General features: G+C 35.7%; 1 protein-coding gene across 4 annotated transcripts in view; it reads right to left on the reverse strand.

The window, feature by feature from the left end:
- CBLB (Cbl proto-oncogene B) overlaps positions 1-20,503 on the reverse strand; it is a 126,958-nt gene that overhangs the window by 17,411 nt on the left and 89,044 nt on the right. For 3 of the 4 annotated variants that reach the window (XM_053935121.1, XM_053935123.1, XM_053935122.1), the window contains 5 exons: positions 19,367-19,498; positions 15,401-15,604; positions 7,550-7,735; positions 4,616-4,981; positions 2,725-2,819 (listed from right to left, as the gene is read on the reverse strand). In XM_053935121.1, coding sequence (XP_053791096.1) covers positions 2,725-2,819; positions 4,616-4,981; positions 7,550-7,735; positions 15,401-15,604; positions 19,367-19,498 — 983 coding nt within the window. Of the gene's footprint in view, positions 1-2,724; positions 2,820-4,615; positions 4,982-7,549; positions 7,736-15,400; positions 15,605-16,939; positions 17,041-19,366; positions 19,499-20,503 lie in introns of those variants that run through there. The other variant, XM_053935124.1, reaches the window with a different exon arrangement.

Below are 20,503 nucleotides of genomic sequence, written 5' to 3' on the forward strand. Positions count from 1 at the left end.
CTACTCACTGGAATGAAACAAACACTATTTAACTTTAAAATTTTGAAGTTTTGGATAAGAATCACTCTGTATCTTTGACATAAGAGTCTTAGATATCTTTTCAAGAATAAAACAGCAACTTGATCAAAACTGCTAAAAAAGTGACATAATTAGAAAAGTCCAATTAAAATAACTATTTTCACATGTTCAGTCAAAAACATAGAGGCTGATTGGAAAATAAAAATCAGATGTTCAGTTAGCAAGAGTCCAATACGTCATTATTGAAGTGTAGTTTATAGTAACTACTTTAGTAAAACAAAAATAAATCAGCAGTGTTTCCAGGAAAAATAAAAAAACCTAACAAAAACCTCCAGTGATTTTCTATTAATATAGCTTTTTAAGAAAAAAAAAGTCATATTTGTAACATTATATTCAGTAGAAGTTGATCAAACAGTTCAAGTAGGGATATTTTAGAATTGTGAAGTTTCAAGTAAGAGTCATTTTGCCTCCTTGTTATTTAGAATAAGACATTTCATACATTATCAATGTATCCTTCAGTCAAATCTTAGGAATTACAGGCTGATTACAACAATGAGAAAGAACAAAATGCCTTGGAGCTATATGAAACAAACCAGCTCTCAATCTACCACACTGCACAGATTGGAGAGCATGAAAAAAAATGAGCAACTTGCTCAGATTAATTGGAGTAGCACAGTTGTGAAAAGCAGAGTATTTTGAATCATGTACAGTTCAACATTTATGAGTGCTGACCACAGTCAATTCAACAGGAGGAAAAATAGACTGTAAAAATAGTCTCTCTGATACTTCCAAAAAAATCATGCTAGATATTATTCAAGTTACATTTTTTGAAAACAATTGTTGTGGCTGGTGAAATTGCTGTCTTTAAAGATTTTTTTTCCCTTTCTCCCCAGTTTTTCCACCTACATATTGTTATAGAATATTATAGATTACTGGCGTATTTCCTAGTGGTGACAAAAATCTAATTTTAAATATACTGAACACAGACATATTAGTGTTTAAAGAAAGAACATACAATGATCAATTTTCAACAGTTATTCCATGCAATATTTTAGTAATTAGGTAATTTGAACTTCTTACTCCTAAGGTTATGTATTGATAATTTTATACTTTAAAAATCAAAATCTAAAATTGCCTGTGTAATTTTTAAAAGGTGTAAGTACAAAGCCAAAACAGAAACAATTTTTTAAATTTTTTTCCTCAAAAATCAATATAGTTTGGTTTTTGCAAATGAAGGTTTTTCCTTCTTCCTGGAGTTCATTAGTTTTTTATTCAGAAATCTTTGGTTAATGAAAGAATTCCTTTTGACCAAGCAGAAGTCACACATTCTAGCTTTGGATTGGCCTGACACAGATTTTGTGCCTGTACATATTGTTACAATATTGTGTGGACTTTCCAATGCTCTGTGTATACACTGTACTTTGGTACAGTGAAAAAATGGGATTCTCATTAAGTAGGATGTTTTTCCATGCTATGAAATACAGAAATAAGAATACTCCCCTCTACAGATTTTCATTGTGTTATGAAATAAGCAGACTAGAAGGGCACTGATGACATGAGGTATCCAACTGGTACTCCTCTGAGACCCTACCTCCTACAGGTTACATCCGAACATTTAATTACAGGTATGCCTGGAAAATATTCTAAAAGTTTCTTCTGAACTGAAAGTAGGCATGGAGAACTTCACCTCAGCAATTGCTCCACCTAAAAACAATCTCCTAAATAAAAAAGTCAACACTCCACTGCACCTTTATTGTAGTGCCCAGGAAGAAAAAACCCAGCATATTAATAAAATGCTGAAATTTATTTGTCTTCTATATTTGAGCTAACTGAACACAAAAATGTAATGAGAAAGTTCTCAGGACTAATATGAACTGACTGTCCAATTATATTATTTAACAGCAAGAATCCCTAGCAGAACATTGGAAAGAAGTTGGAGGATAGCATTATTGTGATATGGTCCAATTTCCTTACAAAAACACAAAATAAGGACAAACCACATTATAGGATTTCCAAGCTTTCAACTTTAAATATATCTTGTTTTGTACAAAATCCTGTGTCATTCAGAGTCTGAAGATATTTGCTATGACAGCAACCTCTTTATTTAAAAAATAAGCAGTCATTTTACTGGAAGACTAGCAGTAGTCTGCACTTGAAATGACAAATCTTCTCATATTCTGGAACTCAGGAATGTTGATCATATTTAAAATTATATAAAATGGTTTTGGTTGCTTGTTTTTTAGATACAACAAATAAGAGATGGTAGCGTGAACCCTGGATAAAGCTCCATGTACTGAAAGCCCAGAAAGCCTGACTAGATTAGAGGCAGAACAGTGACAGAATACATTGTTTAGGCCTAGCACTTTCCCTACAATCTGTCATCTCCTGTGATAAACAGCTCTGACCACACTTCTCCTGTAGTAATAGAAGCCAAACCAGACAGTATCTGCTCTCCATTGCCAAATTCCTGTGAGCAAGATCTGCCAGAATTTACCCTCTCTCCCTATACAAACATGCTGTGTCCAATTAACATTAGGACTGTTCCCACTTAATCAATACCATTTATGTTTCCTTTGTAAAGGCACATTAAAATTCATGGAAAGCATATCAAGTTACACTAGTTAATTTCTTTCTTTTTCCCATTTTTTTCTTTTAGCACCACAGAGTAAGTGCAGCACTTTTCTTTAATAGATAAAGTTAACTTACTTTATACTAGGGATGACAGAGCCAGCTGGAAGAGGGGGTGAAAGCCGTGGAGGGACATCATATTCTTCATTTATCAGATGACCATTTGAAAAAACCTAAAAATCACACAAGTATTACAATGAGTATCTCCTTCTATCACCATGGATATTCATCAGCTAGGTATTACACAACAGACCTTGAGAAGCCTGTGGGTAAAGGCTTTCCCAGGAGTTCATACCACAGAGCTGTCTCTGAAGTGACTCTCAGGCCTGTTTCAGCTTACCCCATTTTGGAGCTGTAGAACATGTTCGTTTAAAACTTCACCAAAAGAAGAAGTTTCATATGATAGTTACTAGACAGACAATCAGTTATAGCTGAAGTGCTTGGGGGAAAATTAAGATTTCAAGATTGCAAAGTGAGAGAGATGAAGTGTAATGGCAAAGCAATAGGTACATCATGCTAAACATATTAATTATTAAAACAGTGATACAGTGCCTGCCAGAATCCATCCTCTACCCACAGGATTGCCTTCCCAATTCTTGGCTTCTACCAATAGCAAAAAAGGTTATATTACACTTGCTATATGAATCAGGGAAGAAAATTCATTCCATGTTTCCCCCATGAATGTAAATACAGCCTGAAATGGTAATTCAGGGTTGCCTCCTCTAATCAAATGGTTCAAATCTACAACCTGAAGATGACAGTTCAAGCAGTACTTGGTTAAAGATCTATAAATGTAATTTCTCCAGACTACACTTCCACACTGACTTAGTATTCTAATTTGAAACGTATTCATTCCATCAGCTTCAAGACTGTGCTAGACCACAAGAATGCTACATGAAGGTACAGTTGAAGATATAAACCTAATATCCTTTTAAAATCAACAGAAAACCTGCAGCACTTAAACAACAGCCTAGCTCTAAGTAAAATTTTGGTGCTTTGGCTCAATGTTGAGAAAAACATTATATAATAATAATTAAATTGTATATAACTTCATAGATGACTTAAGTACCTTTCATCACATATGTCAACAGTCCTTATCAATAGCAATTGAGTTTCAGTAATGTTCTTTCAAAATAACCAAAAACTCCATATATATATATATATATATATGGGAAGATACTTGCTATATATATATATATATATACACATTAAAAAAAATTAACTGGAGATAGAAAGGTTAAATAGCTTATGGTCTTGAGAAAAGCAAACAGATGAAAAAAATGATTTCTAACTACCATGGCTTAACCACAAATCCATCCGTCTAAGCAAGACCTCTGTAGTCTTGCAGAAGCTGTGCAGTCTTCAAGCAAAAAAGAGAGCAGCTTTGAGTTAATAACTTCTATGAATAAATTACTAAGCTGCTTTGATAAAACTGATTAGAACAGAACTAGGAATTTTTTCTTAGGACATCACCATTTGATCTCTTTTCAAAGCTAAGTCTGACCAGTTGCAAATAGCTTTGCAAGTGCCTGAAGCTGCTAAATGCCAGAATTCTCCTCACCTACAACAGAGCCAACTGAATCATCTAGTATTCCATCAGAAAATGCATACACAATTTTGGCATATGACAGATCCAAAGTGGACTTGAGATGCTGTATTATTACACCATACAGGGATACATTGTTATCGTGGACAATTTGCTAGAAGACTATAGCAAATCTAGAATATTCTCTCAAAGATATTTTTCAAAGGTTTTACATGAAAATTGTAACACAGACCCTCACATACTATTGCTTCATAAATTAGGGTATTTAATAACAAATTGTTTCTTTATGAGCAGCTTATTATTAAGTATCAACAGAAAAGATTCAGAAACCACAAATCAGCACTGGCCAATATAAACAGTGTGTAAGACAATGCTGCAGGAGGGTGTGAATTTAGGATTCAATACCCAGTTAATTGGAAATACCTTGGCACTTTCTGCAGGCAGCTCGTGACGTCTGTGCTTCCTCATAAACCCCTGCTCCGAGCTCATGCGGCCGTGCCTCCCGTTCACGTTTGCAATGGCGGTCAGTCCTGCTTTGGGTGAGGCATCACCCCCGCCCCGGCAGCCCGCCAGCTGGCTTGTCTTGAACACGTCCCTGGGACACCAGCCCTCGAGGGGCACAGGCTGCTCCCGGGCAGGCAGGCTCTCGCCGTGGTGCAGGTGCCTGGCGGCTCGGCTGTCCAGCACGATGGGGGGAGGCCGCTCAGGTGGCGGTGGCGGAGGGTCTCGCAGGGGTGGTGGCAGCGCTGGCAATGGCTTGTCCTGTTTCCTCACCATGCAGGGAGAAGACTAAATGGCACAGGAAGTTACAAAACAGAGAAAAGTTACACAGAAGCATGAATGTTGCTTGTGACCAAGTGTGGCTTCATAATTTCTGAGATATTTTCTTGGCACCACAGCAGTACTTGCCAGGAGGTTTAAATGCAGGCCTTGCTGGCATTCTGCAGACAACCAGGCCCTTCTTCAGAAAGCAGGCCCCCATTTCTGATGTTGCATGAGTAACCCAAAGCAAGGAGTGGAAAGCAAAAAAGACAGCTAACTCAGGCAGATTTATCAGACCCATAGTTTTTTCTAGTATCCTTTGCTTTGGTTATGTGAATCACTTACTCATCTGCTGAAATGAATTCTGTGGAGTGTTGTGAAAAAACAGGCTTCCTGATGTGGAAGAGAAACCCAAAACCCCAAACAAAATAAAATCCCAGAGGAGTAACTTGCTGACAGCAAATGAGCACAAAAAGCAATGATTAGAGAGCAAGGGGAAGAAGAAACAATTATTTCATTCTTAATTATATACCTAGGGATGACTCCAATCTTTACTTGACATGCACTGTGTTAAGAGTGCCAAATCTGTTTGAACTGCAGTTCAGTTTTTCAGGTAGCAACCTAATTAGTTTGTAGTTTTACTTACAATTAGCCTATCTGCAAGCAATATTTGTCAGAATATTTGCTTTCTAAGAATTGAATTATATCATAAATGGTTAAGTGTGTTCTAAAATTATGTATGCTACTACTAAAAAGCTGACACCCAGGTTATCAGGGGAAAAAACTTCATAGCTGCACAAATCTGAGCACAGATCTGACAAAACTCAAACATTTTCATTATGATTGAATTACTAATGGCAATTTACAAAGCAACAGTTGGGCCAGATCTTTACAAATGTTTTATCTCCAGCTACCATAAGAAATACAGGGAAGATTATTTTCCTGGGAATGTATAATTTTCTTGGACTTTGGTAAACCTGCATATATTACCACTTAAAGAAATGGAGGTCACCGAACTTTTAAGTAAGAACAGTATTTGTTCTCACTTCACTGGCTAGCCCAGCACTATTCTTCAAGCAGTACCTCAACACATGACTTGAATTGAAAATAAAGTAATTCTACCTACAGGCCTATGCATATTAAAAGGAAATAAACTAAAGAACTGTTTAAGTCACTTGCTAGTCAAGTAATATAGTGATTTTCACTGTCAACACAAGAAAATAATACCCTAATCCAGATTTTTTGTTATACCTAATAGTTAAATTATAGTTTTTAACTTGAGCAAAATAGAAAAGTTGTGGGTTTTTTTCCTTAAGGAATAGTTTTGGCAGAACTAAATAATCTTTTTTTTTTTTTTTGCTTAAATATGATTTTTTTAAATGTATGAGATTATTCTTTTTTAACCCCATCAGGTTTCCCTTGAACCCCACAATTTTTTTTCCAGCAAAAATTTCATGTAAAAAAAGCATCTTCAAAAAATTAAAGCAGTATTAATGCTATTCCTGGTTTAATTTTTTAAAAGCCATGTACTCTGCAAAAAACCCTATTGTAAAACTAATTTGTAATGGATGTGGCATATGTTTTGTGTATATCCTAAATGTGTTATAAATTCCTTTGCATAATATAAGAAGCTAAGAAAGAAGATTAAAGAAATTACTCAAACTTCTATTTTTTCTTCTAAATTATAAACCACTAAAATCTTAAAAAGATATTGATTTTCAACCTTAAAGTAAAAATCTGACAAAAGAAACAAGCTACTTCAAACTGGACTATTATGAGCACACAGGTTTCAAGTCATGTCTTGAACTTGAATTTGAATTAATAATATAAAAATGAAAAATTTTAATCTAACTCGCTCTCTCTATACAGTAGTTATAATAAAACAATCAACTTGTTACAGAGAGCAGCAAACAGTATTTGTTCTTGTTCATGCTTATCCACTCAAAAAGTCACTGAATCTTTAGTATAATTAGTTTTACAAAACACAACATACAATCTTATTGGCTACAGAGTCATTATTATTTCCCATGAAATTTGGATCCTATTATATGCCATTTAAGGTTTTGAAAGCAGTGTATTTGCACATATTTTTCTTGTAAGGACACTGTGGAAATTGAACATAAATCATCATGAAAGGAAAACATATAATTTTAATGAGATAATGACCTTTAAATCTATTTTCAGGAAACTTTAGCTTCTATTTATTTTCGTTAATCAGAGTTTGTTACAGAACTGATCCGTTACTGCAACATCTTTAAAATTCTGACCGTAACCAAGTACAATATAATCATCAGACAAACTGAAGTCATATTTGACCAACACATGCAACCAGAAACATTTAACTACTAAAAGTATTATGGAAAGAGAAGAGACTTCATCAGTCCGGGTCTAATCTGAAGTTTCTTTAAACTAGAAGGAATTAAAACTCTTTGGGGCATAACAAAATCCTGAAAAAGCAATAGTCATGGAAATGTTTGAAATAGCCCACTTTACAAAACAAACAAGAAGCTCACCTTGGAAAAAAGCAAATGCAATTTCTGAGAATTCTTATTTCCTTATATTCTTATATCCTTATATTGGTTCAGGAACACTTACCTTTGGTGACCCAGTTGGGCTGGCACACGGTGACTGTGCTACTCCCTTCTGAATCAGATCCAAACGGGGAGGGACAGGTGGAAGACTAAGATGAGGGATTTGCAGGGGGTCTGGAAGTGGTTTTCTTCTTTGTGCAAGAGGGGAAGATCCTGGGGAAGTCACTGGTGAATTCTGCCTGTCATTGCACTTCAGGACAGAAAAAATAAAATTACCTTTTACCTGATGATCAAGTATACAACTTCCATTCCCCAACTAAAATGCTTGATACTTATCAGATACTTACTAAGAGTCAATTATAATAGTCATTTTTCATAATGGACATCTGGACAGTAGAGCTCATAGTTACTGAAAAAGAAGTCTACAAGTCATTCTACCTCAAAATAAAGACCCGTGTTAGCTTGTGATGAAAATAAAAGAATATATATTCCAGCAATTTGTATAAAAACCTAACAATCACTGCCAAACATGAAGAAAAAAAAAATCATAAATTCTACCATAGCACTGCTACTCTTGATAGCTTTTTTATTAATAGGGTACTAAATCTAAAGTTCTACACATTATTTTTAAAAGCTGGATAGCCATGATATTGCCTGTTACTGCCTACTGTCCATTTTCAAATCATACGTCCATACAAAACAGAAGGTATGTCTTCTGAAAATTCACCAAAGTCACCAGCAAGACATTAGGGAAAGAAGTAAAATCAGATAAAAAATGAAGGGATTCTAAAAATAATTTTAGAACAATTTAATCATTTAAGCAAATACTGAACTAATAACACATTTAACATCCCCCTCCAGGGACAAATTATGATTTCTTTTTTCCTTGACCTGTCCTTTCAAATTCTTCAGAACCAAAGATTTCAACTCTCACTATAGGGTTCCACTCAATTTTGTAGCTAGTCCTTATCTCTCATCTGGCTCCGTTTTAACAAACACAGCCCAGGTGTTTGCATAGATCAGTTCAGGTTATTTCTATGAACTCACTGGATGGGTTTCAGTGCACTGTAATAAACCTGAATGTCTGTGCTGTTCTGTGCTTCCCCGAGAGTAGACACAAGTAGCTGGAAGACACTCCCACCAAGGATCAGCCTTGGGCCACTTGTGCACTGAGGCATACCACAGTCCTCATATCATCACAGCTGGCCTAGAGAGGCAAAAATGTACCCATCTTTGGGCTAAACCCCTTGGATAAAAAATTAACCCTCTCTTCATAAGCTTTTTCTCATGAATGCTGAACATCTACAGTGATAACTGAGATGAGAGTAGGAAGTTCTTTAACAAGGTAAACAAGTAAGCAACCCTACTTTTCTTTACACACCGTCATTATATTAAAGAAACTGGAAACTTCATAAATTCAAAAGCAGACTGAGGAGAAGGATCTAGAGCACTGATCCTTACCAATGCTCTGCACTACAGCTTAGTTTAATATCCCATTCCATACAATAGGGATTGCTACCACATTCCCTTCAAAAATAGAAGCCACTACAGTATTACTGTCAACAGAGCATGAAAATGCAGCAGAGGGGTGAGATGTTGTTGAAAGCTAGAAGGGTAATGTGCAACTCCATCATCAGGATGATTTTTTTTGTTGCTATTTAGAGTCTTCCCCACTTTGTCTATGTGTGCAAGCTCAATGTCACAACTAAACATTCAAATTCAAGAGACAGAGCAGTTAGATTTGTGGTCTTCATGTCTACCAGAAGTTTCTCAGTTTCTCTCTTCAGTAAAGAGGTGGTCTCAATATTAATATTAAATGCCTTGAATAAAGTCTTTAAATTTTCTTTGTTTCATTTAATTGGTGAATGACCCTGTCCTTGACAGGAAGACCACAAATATAAGCACATAAATTACCAAAGCATTTAGCCTCTCAACATTAAGGGAAGTTGAATAACTAAGCAAGATATGTATCTTGCAAGCATGCCTGAGCAATCGTAATTATAGAATTACTATAAACTGAATGTCAATTCATCTTCCTTATCAGAAGGCATCTATCAGTTAAATAGCATAACAAACATTGTATCATTTAACAGCATTAGTTTTCAAAGTTTAGTTACAACTCTATAAAGCAATCCTGAAAGCCAAGAACTATGCAAAAAAATAGACTCCAAGGATTGACTTCAGCAGACACAAAATGAATTTATTTCCCAAATTATCTGAAATAGAACTAAATAAGCAGGTCACACCTCCAAAAAGATTCAATTATTTAAAATAAATGAAAGTGATATAGTTAAGTCACAGCATTTTATGGTGTTGCACAACATAATGCATTTCAGTCAGCAGGGAATTGTTCCAGAAGAGCAGTCATATGTGATAGGAGTAGGAAACAAAGAGTAAGAAAGATAGGAAATACTGAAAACCAATTATTGGACAGGAAACATTTGTTCAGAATTTAGGATGTTCTAATTGTTGCATCATCAAACTAATTAACACAATTTCCTGAGAGAGTAACCTGAGAGTCTCAAATGGGAGACTGCATGGAACTGTACAAATCCCAGCTAAGTGAACAGCACTGCAGTGATATCATTTTAAGAATATCCATCCCTGCTTCTATCTGGCAAACTTCTCTTACACAGGTCTGCTCTAAAGAATCATTAGGCAAAATGATGCCTTCTTCCCTCAGTGTGCTCACTTATTCCATCCGTGTCAGACTTCTTTTCTCCAGCTGCAACAGTCTAGCTTTTGCAGAGACAAAAATCATTGAATATTCACATTTGAAACTCATTCATTTAAAAGTTCAAGATACTTAAAGCCTGACATGCTTTTAAACCCAATGAAGCAAGCAATTTATGTGATAAACTTCTAGTTCCATATAGTAGCTTGGTATTTGGCTACCTCTATCACATTCCACGGACAGTAAACCACAACTAACAAAACCAAATGGAAATTTTCAAAGTAGTAAATGTGTGAGAGGACTTGAATTTAGGCTTATATCCATGCCTGGTTATGTCTTGTTTCAAAATAGCAAAGTAATTTTTCGGTCCCCTGGACTACTGAGCTATATTACAGCCACAATGTCAACAGAACATGCTGTGACCGCAGAGATTTCAAAAAGGGAATTGATTACGGCCAACAAGTTAAAGAGTAACTTATCAGGCACAATTGAAAAAAAAGAAGGCAAATAGTTGCAAGCAAAAGCAGCTTTTCTCCCCCTACAAGGAAGCTTAATCTGTATCACCACTTGGTGCTGAAGTAAGAGCTAAAGCTTTGCTGGGACAAATAATTCTTTGTTTGGATCCACCGATACTAAAAATAAAACAGAAACAAATATTCCACAGCAGCAAACAGGTTTTCCTTGGCATTCAGTATCAGACTTCCATCATATTCCCAATATGAAAATCCCATATTTTCCAGTCCACTCCCATCCAACCTGTCCAACTGCATCATTTGATGAGTGACAGCTAGGCCAACAAGATGGCTGCATCTCATGTGGACACCAAGGCATTAACAAATGTAATTATATCTACTCTTTTTGGCACACTCTCCCAAAATTATTCTTTGTCACCTACTGGAGGTTTTTGTATGTTTTCTATATGCTGGGAAAAAAATGTGCAATGAGAGAGAACAGTGACAAAAAGCTAAAACAAGCAAGTGATTAAGACACAAACTAGCTCAAATGAACTGGCAGTGACAGAAGACAGACCTTCAGTGTACAAAGGGGCTCTGCTGCACCACACAGAGACCTGTGCAAAAAGATGTAATTAAGGAGAAGAACACAGACTCCTTTGTAACAACATGGACTTCACCTGGTTGGCGTGACTGCTGCCAAGGGAAAAGCAGCTGTGACTTACTTAGCAGTTGTATTGCAGAAGGGACCACACTTGTGCTTTTCCATCAGATATATTTGTTACTGGGATACACTGGTATCACTTTGCCCCAGCAGTTGTAAATTCAAGAAAAAGCCTGCTTGTGACACTGATTACAATTTCTAGTCAAGGCTTTTCCTGATGGAAATATTAACAGCCAGGCCATTGAATCCAGAGTTTTCAAATACTATTATGCCAGATAGGCACATATGAAAAGCATACTCAACATATATCCTAATGATTGACTTACTGGGCAATACTGTCCTGCCTGTTAATGTCCTTGGAGCAAACTCAAATGCATGAGACATCTAAAAGGGTCCAAGCAGACCTACACCAGAAGTAGTTTTCTGAAGTTTCTTTATTTATAATCAGGTAAGAGTAACTCACATATTTGTTATTTCTTGTTAAGATAAGCTGTGACCTTAGGCAGAGTTGTATAATCTAGGCTTAAAACCTTAAATGAGGATATAAATTTACATCACTTAACACTGGTGACTGCAAATGTGTTTTTAAAAAGACAGATTTATTCTCTTTATCTTTGCTGACCCAAGAAAATGCATGTGAAGGAGGGAGAGGGAGTTAGGTCTCTTGCAAGTCAGCAGCACACTGCCAAGGGAATCAGTAATTCAGGGAGGCACACTGCCTCCCAGCATTTATAGCCTTCAAATACTAGTAAGCAATCAGTTAATTAAGTCATTCCTGTTGAGTGACATGATCTTAGTACATTCCAACAACCAGGTGTACCATTATGTAGGAAATAAAATGCATATATGAGTTCAGGTACTGCCAAAGGGAATATCTGGATACGTATTTCAAGTCTTATTTTTATATTTTAATATTTTTATATTTCATACAATGAAATAAAAAACACTATGTAATACAAGCCTTCTATTACCAGAAAAAAGGTCAACTTAATAATATGGAAATGAGTGAAAACAGCCTCCTCCCATATTTTGAGAGCAAAGGTAATTTGTTGTTATTGACCAAATTTGACCTAACTCACCTGCTGGAAGAAGCCTAGTCATGGCAAACTGTCTTTCAGCCTTGATTATTTCCTATCATTATTTTAAAGTACAGAATGAGTCAATCAATCAGGGTTTTGCACATTCAGATATCTAGGAAAATAATTTCAGAGAATACAGTAACATCCCAGATGTGGTAACTTCATCTACTTTTAGACAATAGTGTTTATAGACAGTTAATTCACTTTAGGGTACTGAAAACTTCATAGTCTCCTATACTGGTAGAGCCCTCCTCTATGTTTTCATGGGATATTATTTGGATCAAACAATTACCTTAAGCACTAATGAATTCAAAATTATTTGCTCTTACCAAGAACTCCTGCACTATCCATTTTTCTTATTTTCTTTCTTTCTTTTTTAAAAGAAGTGTATCAAATTATGTCTTGTACCAAAGTAAAGTGACAGAGAACTCTTCATTCATTAGGACAATTAAATATTAAACATTACAGAATAACTAACCTCCTCTACTAGAGACTCAAATGCCCTCTTTAAAAATTAAAAAAAAGCTATTTTCAATATTTACCTGAGCCTGGAATCTCCACTTTTTAATATTCATTTCATAGTGCTGTGCTTTGCTAGAACAAAAGCTTAGAAGAGGAACATATTGGGCAATAACTGCATTAGCTAATCTGGTACCATGAGGCTGAAATTTCTCAGTGAGGAAACAATTAACAGAGGCTTTTGGCACCACTCTTCCTCTTTTTTTTCATTAAGAAATATCAGAAGACAACTTGGAAATAGAAAAAAATAAGCTGATTGATGAGGCAGATAAACCGCCTCACTGCAGTGAATTTCTCCAAAGCCTCTGTTAGAGCTGATCTGCTGCTCTTGCTGACTCATACACAACACTTAGCAAGAATTATTCATTTTTCTTAATGTGTATCCACTTACTAATTCCTTTATAGAGTGTCTAAGGAGCTTAATGATTATTCTTTTCCTTAAAGCAATTTCAAGTCTGAGGTCTTTCAGAGACTTAATTCAGACACCTCTTAAGAGTTTCTCAGTACAAGTCAGGGGTACAAGCAATAAACTGCAGAACTGGTATTTTTCTGATATCTGATTGAGTATTTCCACAACACATTGTGAAGCCCTACAATCACTTGCATCAAAACTTCATGTCCCCGAAACTCTTCTCTTCTAATAGGTTTCACAGCCCTGCTCACTACAAGCCAGATTTTTCTTAGAATGATCAGCCAGGTGATTTGACACAAATATATCCCATTTGATTTTCAAGGATTAACAGATTTGTGTTGAAAAACAGATTTATGTTGAGAAAGCTTACCACGTGTCCATGCAATAAAGTAAGAATTGAAAAATTTGTTCAAAGAAATTACAAAGTTACAACAGTACCAGCAGGTTGGCTGCAAGAACTAAATTATTGTCTTTGCCACCTAACTTCCATAATTTCAACAAATTACGTTTCTACAACACTGCCGTTATGCAGTATGCTGTTCATATAAACAGCATTAATGACAAAAGAAAATTTCACAAAGTGTAAAGTTCTACATAATGTCACAGAAAAAAGTATAATTTCTTTAAGCAGGCTCCAAAGATACACTGATTAGCAGGAAAAATAAAAAATGGTTAAAGAAATAGGCAAGTCTGATGAAGACATTGCTAAAAAAAAGTATATATAAACAATGCCAAGTTACACACAGGTGGTATGGTTAAGACCATCACTGCACAACCAATGGTAACAATTTTAAGAAAACAATAACTAAAAATCACCAAATGATGCAATAATTCAACAATTTCAAATGGACTTCAGGAGACTGGCAGTGTGAAGATTTCTTTCAGTGAGCAATGAAATCAATGAAACAAAAATAGCAAGGCACAAAAGCACTCAAGCACTTGGTGGATACCTAAAAGACGACTTCTTATAGTAAACCTATTGTTCCTTCTTTTGATAAAGGCATAATGCATTTTTGCCTTATCATGGAAGTGATAGCGTTATAAAAGCCCATCAATTCAAGGCTATCTCACAGAGGTCATGCTGCAGACTGCAATTTAAGTCCAGGCAGGAAGGATAAACTGTTCCCAAGGGTAGAGCATGTTGTATTATGTACACAACACAAGAATGATTCATAAGCCTTAACAGGTTAGGAAGGCTATCAGAAGCATGTATATTAACTGACAGATATTCTCAGATATGACGGTGAAGAATGCTTTTTTTTTTTTTTAAATACAATGATAAGGAAATGGAAAAGTAAGATGTTACAAAATTAATTCCAAGCCAACCATTCAATCTAGATGACCCTAATATAAGGTAAAATCTGGTAAATGCTCTGCAGTGTCGCATGGCCTCCGACAATATCTATTCCAGGCTAAAATAGAGTAGTAAAAACTATCACAATAAAATAAACTTTTGTCAATGACAGTGCTTATTTATCAGTAATAAAATCTCCTGCAATGAGATCAGAACCCCTTCAAGACAAAAACATCCCAAAACACAAAGTCACTATGGATAATCTCAAAAAAAATTTTCCCAGTAAGAGTACCTAATAGTACAAATTACAGAAAAAAATATCATAGACAACTCACATGAAACATAACTAAAAGCTACTTGTGTGCAATATGAATTAGGCATCAAGTCACTTTAATAAAGTAATAATACTGAAAACTGTTTAGAAAATCAAGAGTAATCCTAAAACATTCTACGCACATGTACACACATGTGCAGAAAACAAATGCATATAGGAATGATTTTGTTCTTTACAAATAAAAGCTCAGGGAATTGTCCATACAGCATAGTTTGGATAAGAGTTTCAGCCGGTGCAAACTCATGCTTTGCCCATTGTAAACTGGTATCTCAGTTCACATCAGCTGAGAATCTGGAATTTTTTTTTCTCCAATTCAACTTCAGTTTTAATGCATTTGTAGTAATACATTTTGGTTTTTCAACCCAACAACTGTCAGTGAGATGCTGTGAGCTAAAGCATGAAGTGCAATCTCTCACTGTTTAAAGTTACAGGCAGCTTTGCTTACAAACATCTTGGTTTAGCTGCTGTGCAGAGCTTGAAAAGTTACCTTTCGGACTGAAGCCAAACGATTCATCATTAGAGACTCTTCTCTATCATCATCATCATCCAAGTCCAACATGGGCATACTAAAGCTATCCATAATACTGCAGCACCTGGAATTCTCATCCCTGGGATCAAAGGGATCCACAATGATTGGCTCAGTCCCTTTGATTTCACAGCGGCAGAAAGGGCAGCCTTGGCCATCTGATTCCTACAGCAAGACAAAAACATAGATAAATTAAAAAAAAAAGAAACAAATCCAGCAATAATTTTAAAAGCAAGATTTATACCTTTTACACAGAAACATCCTCAACCGATCTCTAAAAGCTTGTAAAGAAGGACTGGAGTAAACAGTAAGTGGATTAACAAATATTTTACTATAGTAAATCTTAAAATGACTGCACATTTAAAGCTTTCTCTCTTCAATAGACTAAGCCGCACTTAAAAATGACTAATCAAAATGTAGCTATTATCTCTACAAAGCACTAAATCAGTCTTAATATTACAGGTCAGGAAGTAACATGTTTTCTTTCACACAGACATTTTGCTATTTCTTCATGAGAAAGAAGGTGAGGTGTGTAGACAGAGATAATGCATTTTATTATATACCTTGTATATTAACCATAAAGTATTTATTTTTCATTTGATGTTAGAAAATGCAGGCAAGCTTTATGGCATGCAGCTCTTCTTGGAAAAACATATTCAGTCCTTCACAGCTGCAGCATTACCAGCATTCAGAACACCTAAAGCTACAAACAGTTTTCTTCACATTTACATTAAAAAATCAGGACTTAACTACATTGTCAATAAATTATATAAAACATGGAATTATATTCACATATTATCAGAAACCAGAACAACTTGAATTTTAATTTTAAAATAATATGTGTTCAATGAATTTCAAGCAGCCATATTCAATTCCTTTTACTTATTTCAGAACTGTATTTTTTCTCATCAGAAATAAACAAAAAGCCTTGAGATTCAGACTACTGATGAACAAAAATCAGAAGTCTTTCAAGCACTTATAGAAGTATTTCCATCAGGAAGCACAACATATATTTGAAATAAAAAAAAAAAAAATAAAAACCCATGCCCACATAAATAAAACCACAAACAAATCCCCACCCAGAAGAACCATGAAGCTTTAAGAGTTCAAGATAATTCAAAGTGAAATCAGAAATCACATTTTGTTGTATTTGCAGTCAGGTAGACAGACAGCTAAAGAGATATGAACACCAAAATTAATTCTAAACAACCTACTTATACTGAAATACAACCAAGCAAGCACAGGTTTTTGATTTCTCAGATGCAAAAACAACATTAACTTTTTTCTAGCATTATTTTTATCTTGACACTTGGCAGTCTTACTAAACTGACAGATTATTTTACATTTTTTAGATGAGCTGTATCACAAGGTCAGATAAGTATAAATTATTGTCTCCTGACATCACTTGCAGGATTAGTACTGGATTTTCATTTTGTATGGAAAGACACATCTACTCTACTTTCAGCACCACAAGTACAACTAGCTAGTCAACTTTAGTACCTCAAAAAACATCTTCAAATAAAATGGTCCTACTGAAGTAGCCATGGTCAAGTGAACAGAAGTCCTTCCTCACTCTATACAACTCCTTACAGTTTCATTTTCTAAAAAAAAAAAAAAAACCCTTATCAATGAGGCACAGAGCTTTTAGTTTTCAAGGCTGTCTTGTACCTGTGTTCTGCACTAGCAGTTTCCATCCTTTCTTTTGAAAAGCCTTAGTAACCAAACATTTCAGCAGACTCGTATTCAATAGTATGAATATATACCCGAAATGTCTATATTAATACACACACTTGTCCATGCCCTCAGAAAGGTTATTTAGAACATTATTAACCTTACAATAGAGCCTATATGCCCATATGCTTTTAGAAAACATGTCCTTTTCAGACAATAGATTTCTGTGGTATAAAATGGCATTTTACTCCTATTGCGTAATATAAAAAGGAAACAAGTAAACCAAGTCTTGTCTGAGAGACTGAGCCCCATAACGGTGAAGAGCTCAGTGATCCTTAGTATTCTATGCAGATTGGATTCTGCTTACTCAATTTTCTTCTGCTCAGTGAAAACATCTGTATTTGATTTCTTGAGGCATGCCTAACAAGCCATTATGCTGCCAATTAAACAACCCACCAGAAGCTCACAACAGCTGATGCTGTTACAGTGTAATACCTCTTCATTGCCTCACTAATTATACAAAAGTTAAATTTGTAATGAAGTCTGAAATGTACCTGACCAATTACAGCTGGTAGCTATGTTCTCATGAAACCTGGTGCATTCAAACATGTCAGTCTTCTGAGCCTAAAATGCTTTGTCATTTTCTTCCTGAATCCCTGTCCCATAGCCAAGTACTGGGGACCCTCAGCTTCTCAAGGCTCCAGAACCAGAGCACATCACTGGCCTAAGACTGCAACATACTCCTACCACGCCACAAGACACCCAATGATCACAAAGATTTCAATCCCTCTGCTTAGCCCTGTCAGCTGAGCAAAAAACAAATGAACAAGTAAACAAAACCAACAGAATTACACACCTCTCAGAATTTTTCAGAATATTTAAAGTCAATAATTTATGTGGTCAGACCTCTAAGTCTGTCATTCAGAATGAAACTTGAAAGAGTAGAGAAAGGGTACTCCTGAAATGAGAAACATTGTTCCAGCTCAGCAGCTTAGTAGTTTAGTAGTGAAATAAATATCCTTTTGTGGATATGTCTGAAATGGAATTTCCTCAGAATTGCTGACGTATGGCCAATTTGAAAGATTTGTGTTTGGAACATCAAACTCAAATTTCACAAAGAACACAAAATTGGAAACTGAGAGTACTTTGTTTTCAAGAAACCTTTATTGCAAATGGAAGAAAAAGTCAAATGATACTTCTGATACATTGCGTTGGTTTGCCACTGAGGCTTTCTTAATTAGGTAGAAAATGTTCTAATTAGAAAATGAAAATTATAGTACTTGAAGACATGGCACAAATGTACGAGTGAAAACACATTGATGGAGGATGAACTAATTTAAAAGCAGGTCCAAAATGCACTAGACTCTAGGTTTCTTTTTACTCTTCTCACTACATTTGTAAGCAAAGACTGATTTAAATGTGGAACATAGTTCCATCTGAGAAACTGGATGAGCCTTACTTCTCCCCATAAATTATAGATATGAAAGAAGGGGCAGGGATAATGCACAATTGTAAAGAGGAATGACCTCAGCTTTAGACATTACTTTTTAGGTCAACTGCGCTGAACTCAGGGTGCCTATTCTCCCTTTTCCCACTAACTGGTGCATCCATGAACAAGATGGACAAAACACACCAACCTTGGTCACCAGGAAGTCTCTGGGTTTTTTTGGATGTTCCATAACTGACTTTGAGAGAAGGAGTTTCCCCTCCTTTCAATCTCTTAGTCCAACAACTATCTAAAGCCATCTATGTGTTTCAGTGCTTTGCATGTTACTAATGTGAAACACAGGCATCCTAAAAGCTTCATTTTCCACAGGTCAATTCATGACCTCTACTACTGAGTGAATCCTTCTCTCACCAAAGACATCCCTTCTCCTTATAAAATGCTGTCTAGTCAGTTATCCATTTCCAGAAGCTATGTGTCCTCTTTGTGCCTTTTAAATACATCATGAAGTGACCTAAGTGACTGAATTGGTACCAAATACCCAGCTTGTACTATCTGAGTAGGTACTGGACTCAGGAAATAGATTCCACTCAGCAGCAGTCAGCAAATGGCCTTGGCAAGATTGCAAGTCCAGACTGCAAATAGACTCCTGGAGCTTTATTTTTCACAGATTTCTGGTTTGAAAAATGAAGACATTTATAATTTTAAATATATACATCCTTGCACCTGGAAAAGTAAGCATACACCCACATTGTAAACACAAAGGTAACAGAAATCCATCCTCTTCCCCACCAACTAAACCATTACAGTACCTGCCATGCTGTAAGGCAAGAAGTACACATAAGGTGTCCACAAGGCTCTATCTTCACATCCTTGTCATTCTCTGCACAGATTTTACACAGCTGAAAAGTGGAACCCATTTCACAGTACAATTCATACTGCTCCTGGAACAAAAGAAAGTCAAGCAATTATTTCTTTCCAACATTTTGTTCACAAAGAATATACTTCTCCAAATGCCCTGTTTTCCAATCTGCTTTACTTACTAATCAAGGAAAATCTTGTTACTGATCTGTCTAAAAGCCACACTAAGGTTACTGAGACACCTTACATTTTTGCTTCTTCCAACCTGTAATATACTACAATATATGCCAAAAAGTATTAAAAATATCTGTACCTATTAGATTTTGTACAGACTTGTAATATGTAACTGCTATGCATGGCACAAATCTGCTTTTCTTTGGTTGCAGCTAAAAGGAAGAAAATGAACATATGGTTCTAAGTGAAAAATTAAGTGAAGAATGGGAGCAAAACTGGGCTTTTAATTTCTAGGTACGAATTTAGGACTACGAAAATTATTGGACTGAAAATTGACAAGCAAGAGGACTTTTTTACCTACAGCAAGGATGCTGCATAGCAGCATGTTGAAGTACACAATCCTTGTAAAGGAAGGATTTCCCTTCCAAGAACAACCTGCAGAATAACTTGGCAACAGTCATGCACAGATTATTCAGTACTTTGCAGACTTACAAGAGTGACAGGAAGGTAGAACACCACCATTAGAAGGAATAAATAATAGACAAAACTCAAGTCCAGAACATTGTTGGGGAACTGACATTTAAATGCATTTGTATTGAAATAAGCTTTTTTAGCCTTAAAAAACCAAATTTTGGAAGCCTAAAGTAAGTACAATCCAGATCATGGGAAAATAAGCAGCTACTGCTGAGTGAAGTGAGGGAACATGAGGCTAAGAAAAAAAGAAAACAAAAGAGAGCACTTGTATCTGCCGCTGTAGTCAGTGTACTAAAGATGCTTTTGGTGGAGCTCTAGCAAGGAATCCATCTGCAGCAATCTAGCCCTGCAGCCACTTCCATACTATCTTCTCATAGTTTAAGCAGGCATAGTGACAACTTTAAACCTATTCAGTTATATATTAAGGCAGACTCACATAA

The sequence above is a fragment of the Vidua chalybeata genome, chromosome 2, assembly GCF_026979565.1.
Source record: "Vidua chalybeata isolate OUT-0048 chromosome 2, bVidCha1 merged haplotype, whole genome shotgun sequence".
Taxonomy (NCBI): domain Eukaryota; kingdom Metazoa; phylum Chordata; class Aves; order Passeriformes; family Viduidae; genus Vidua; species Vidua chalybeata.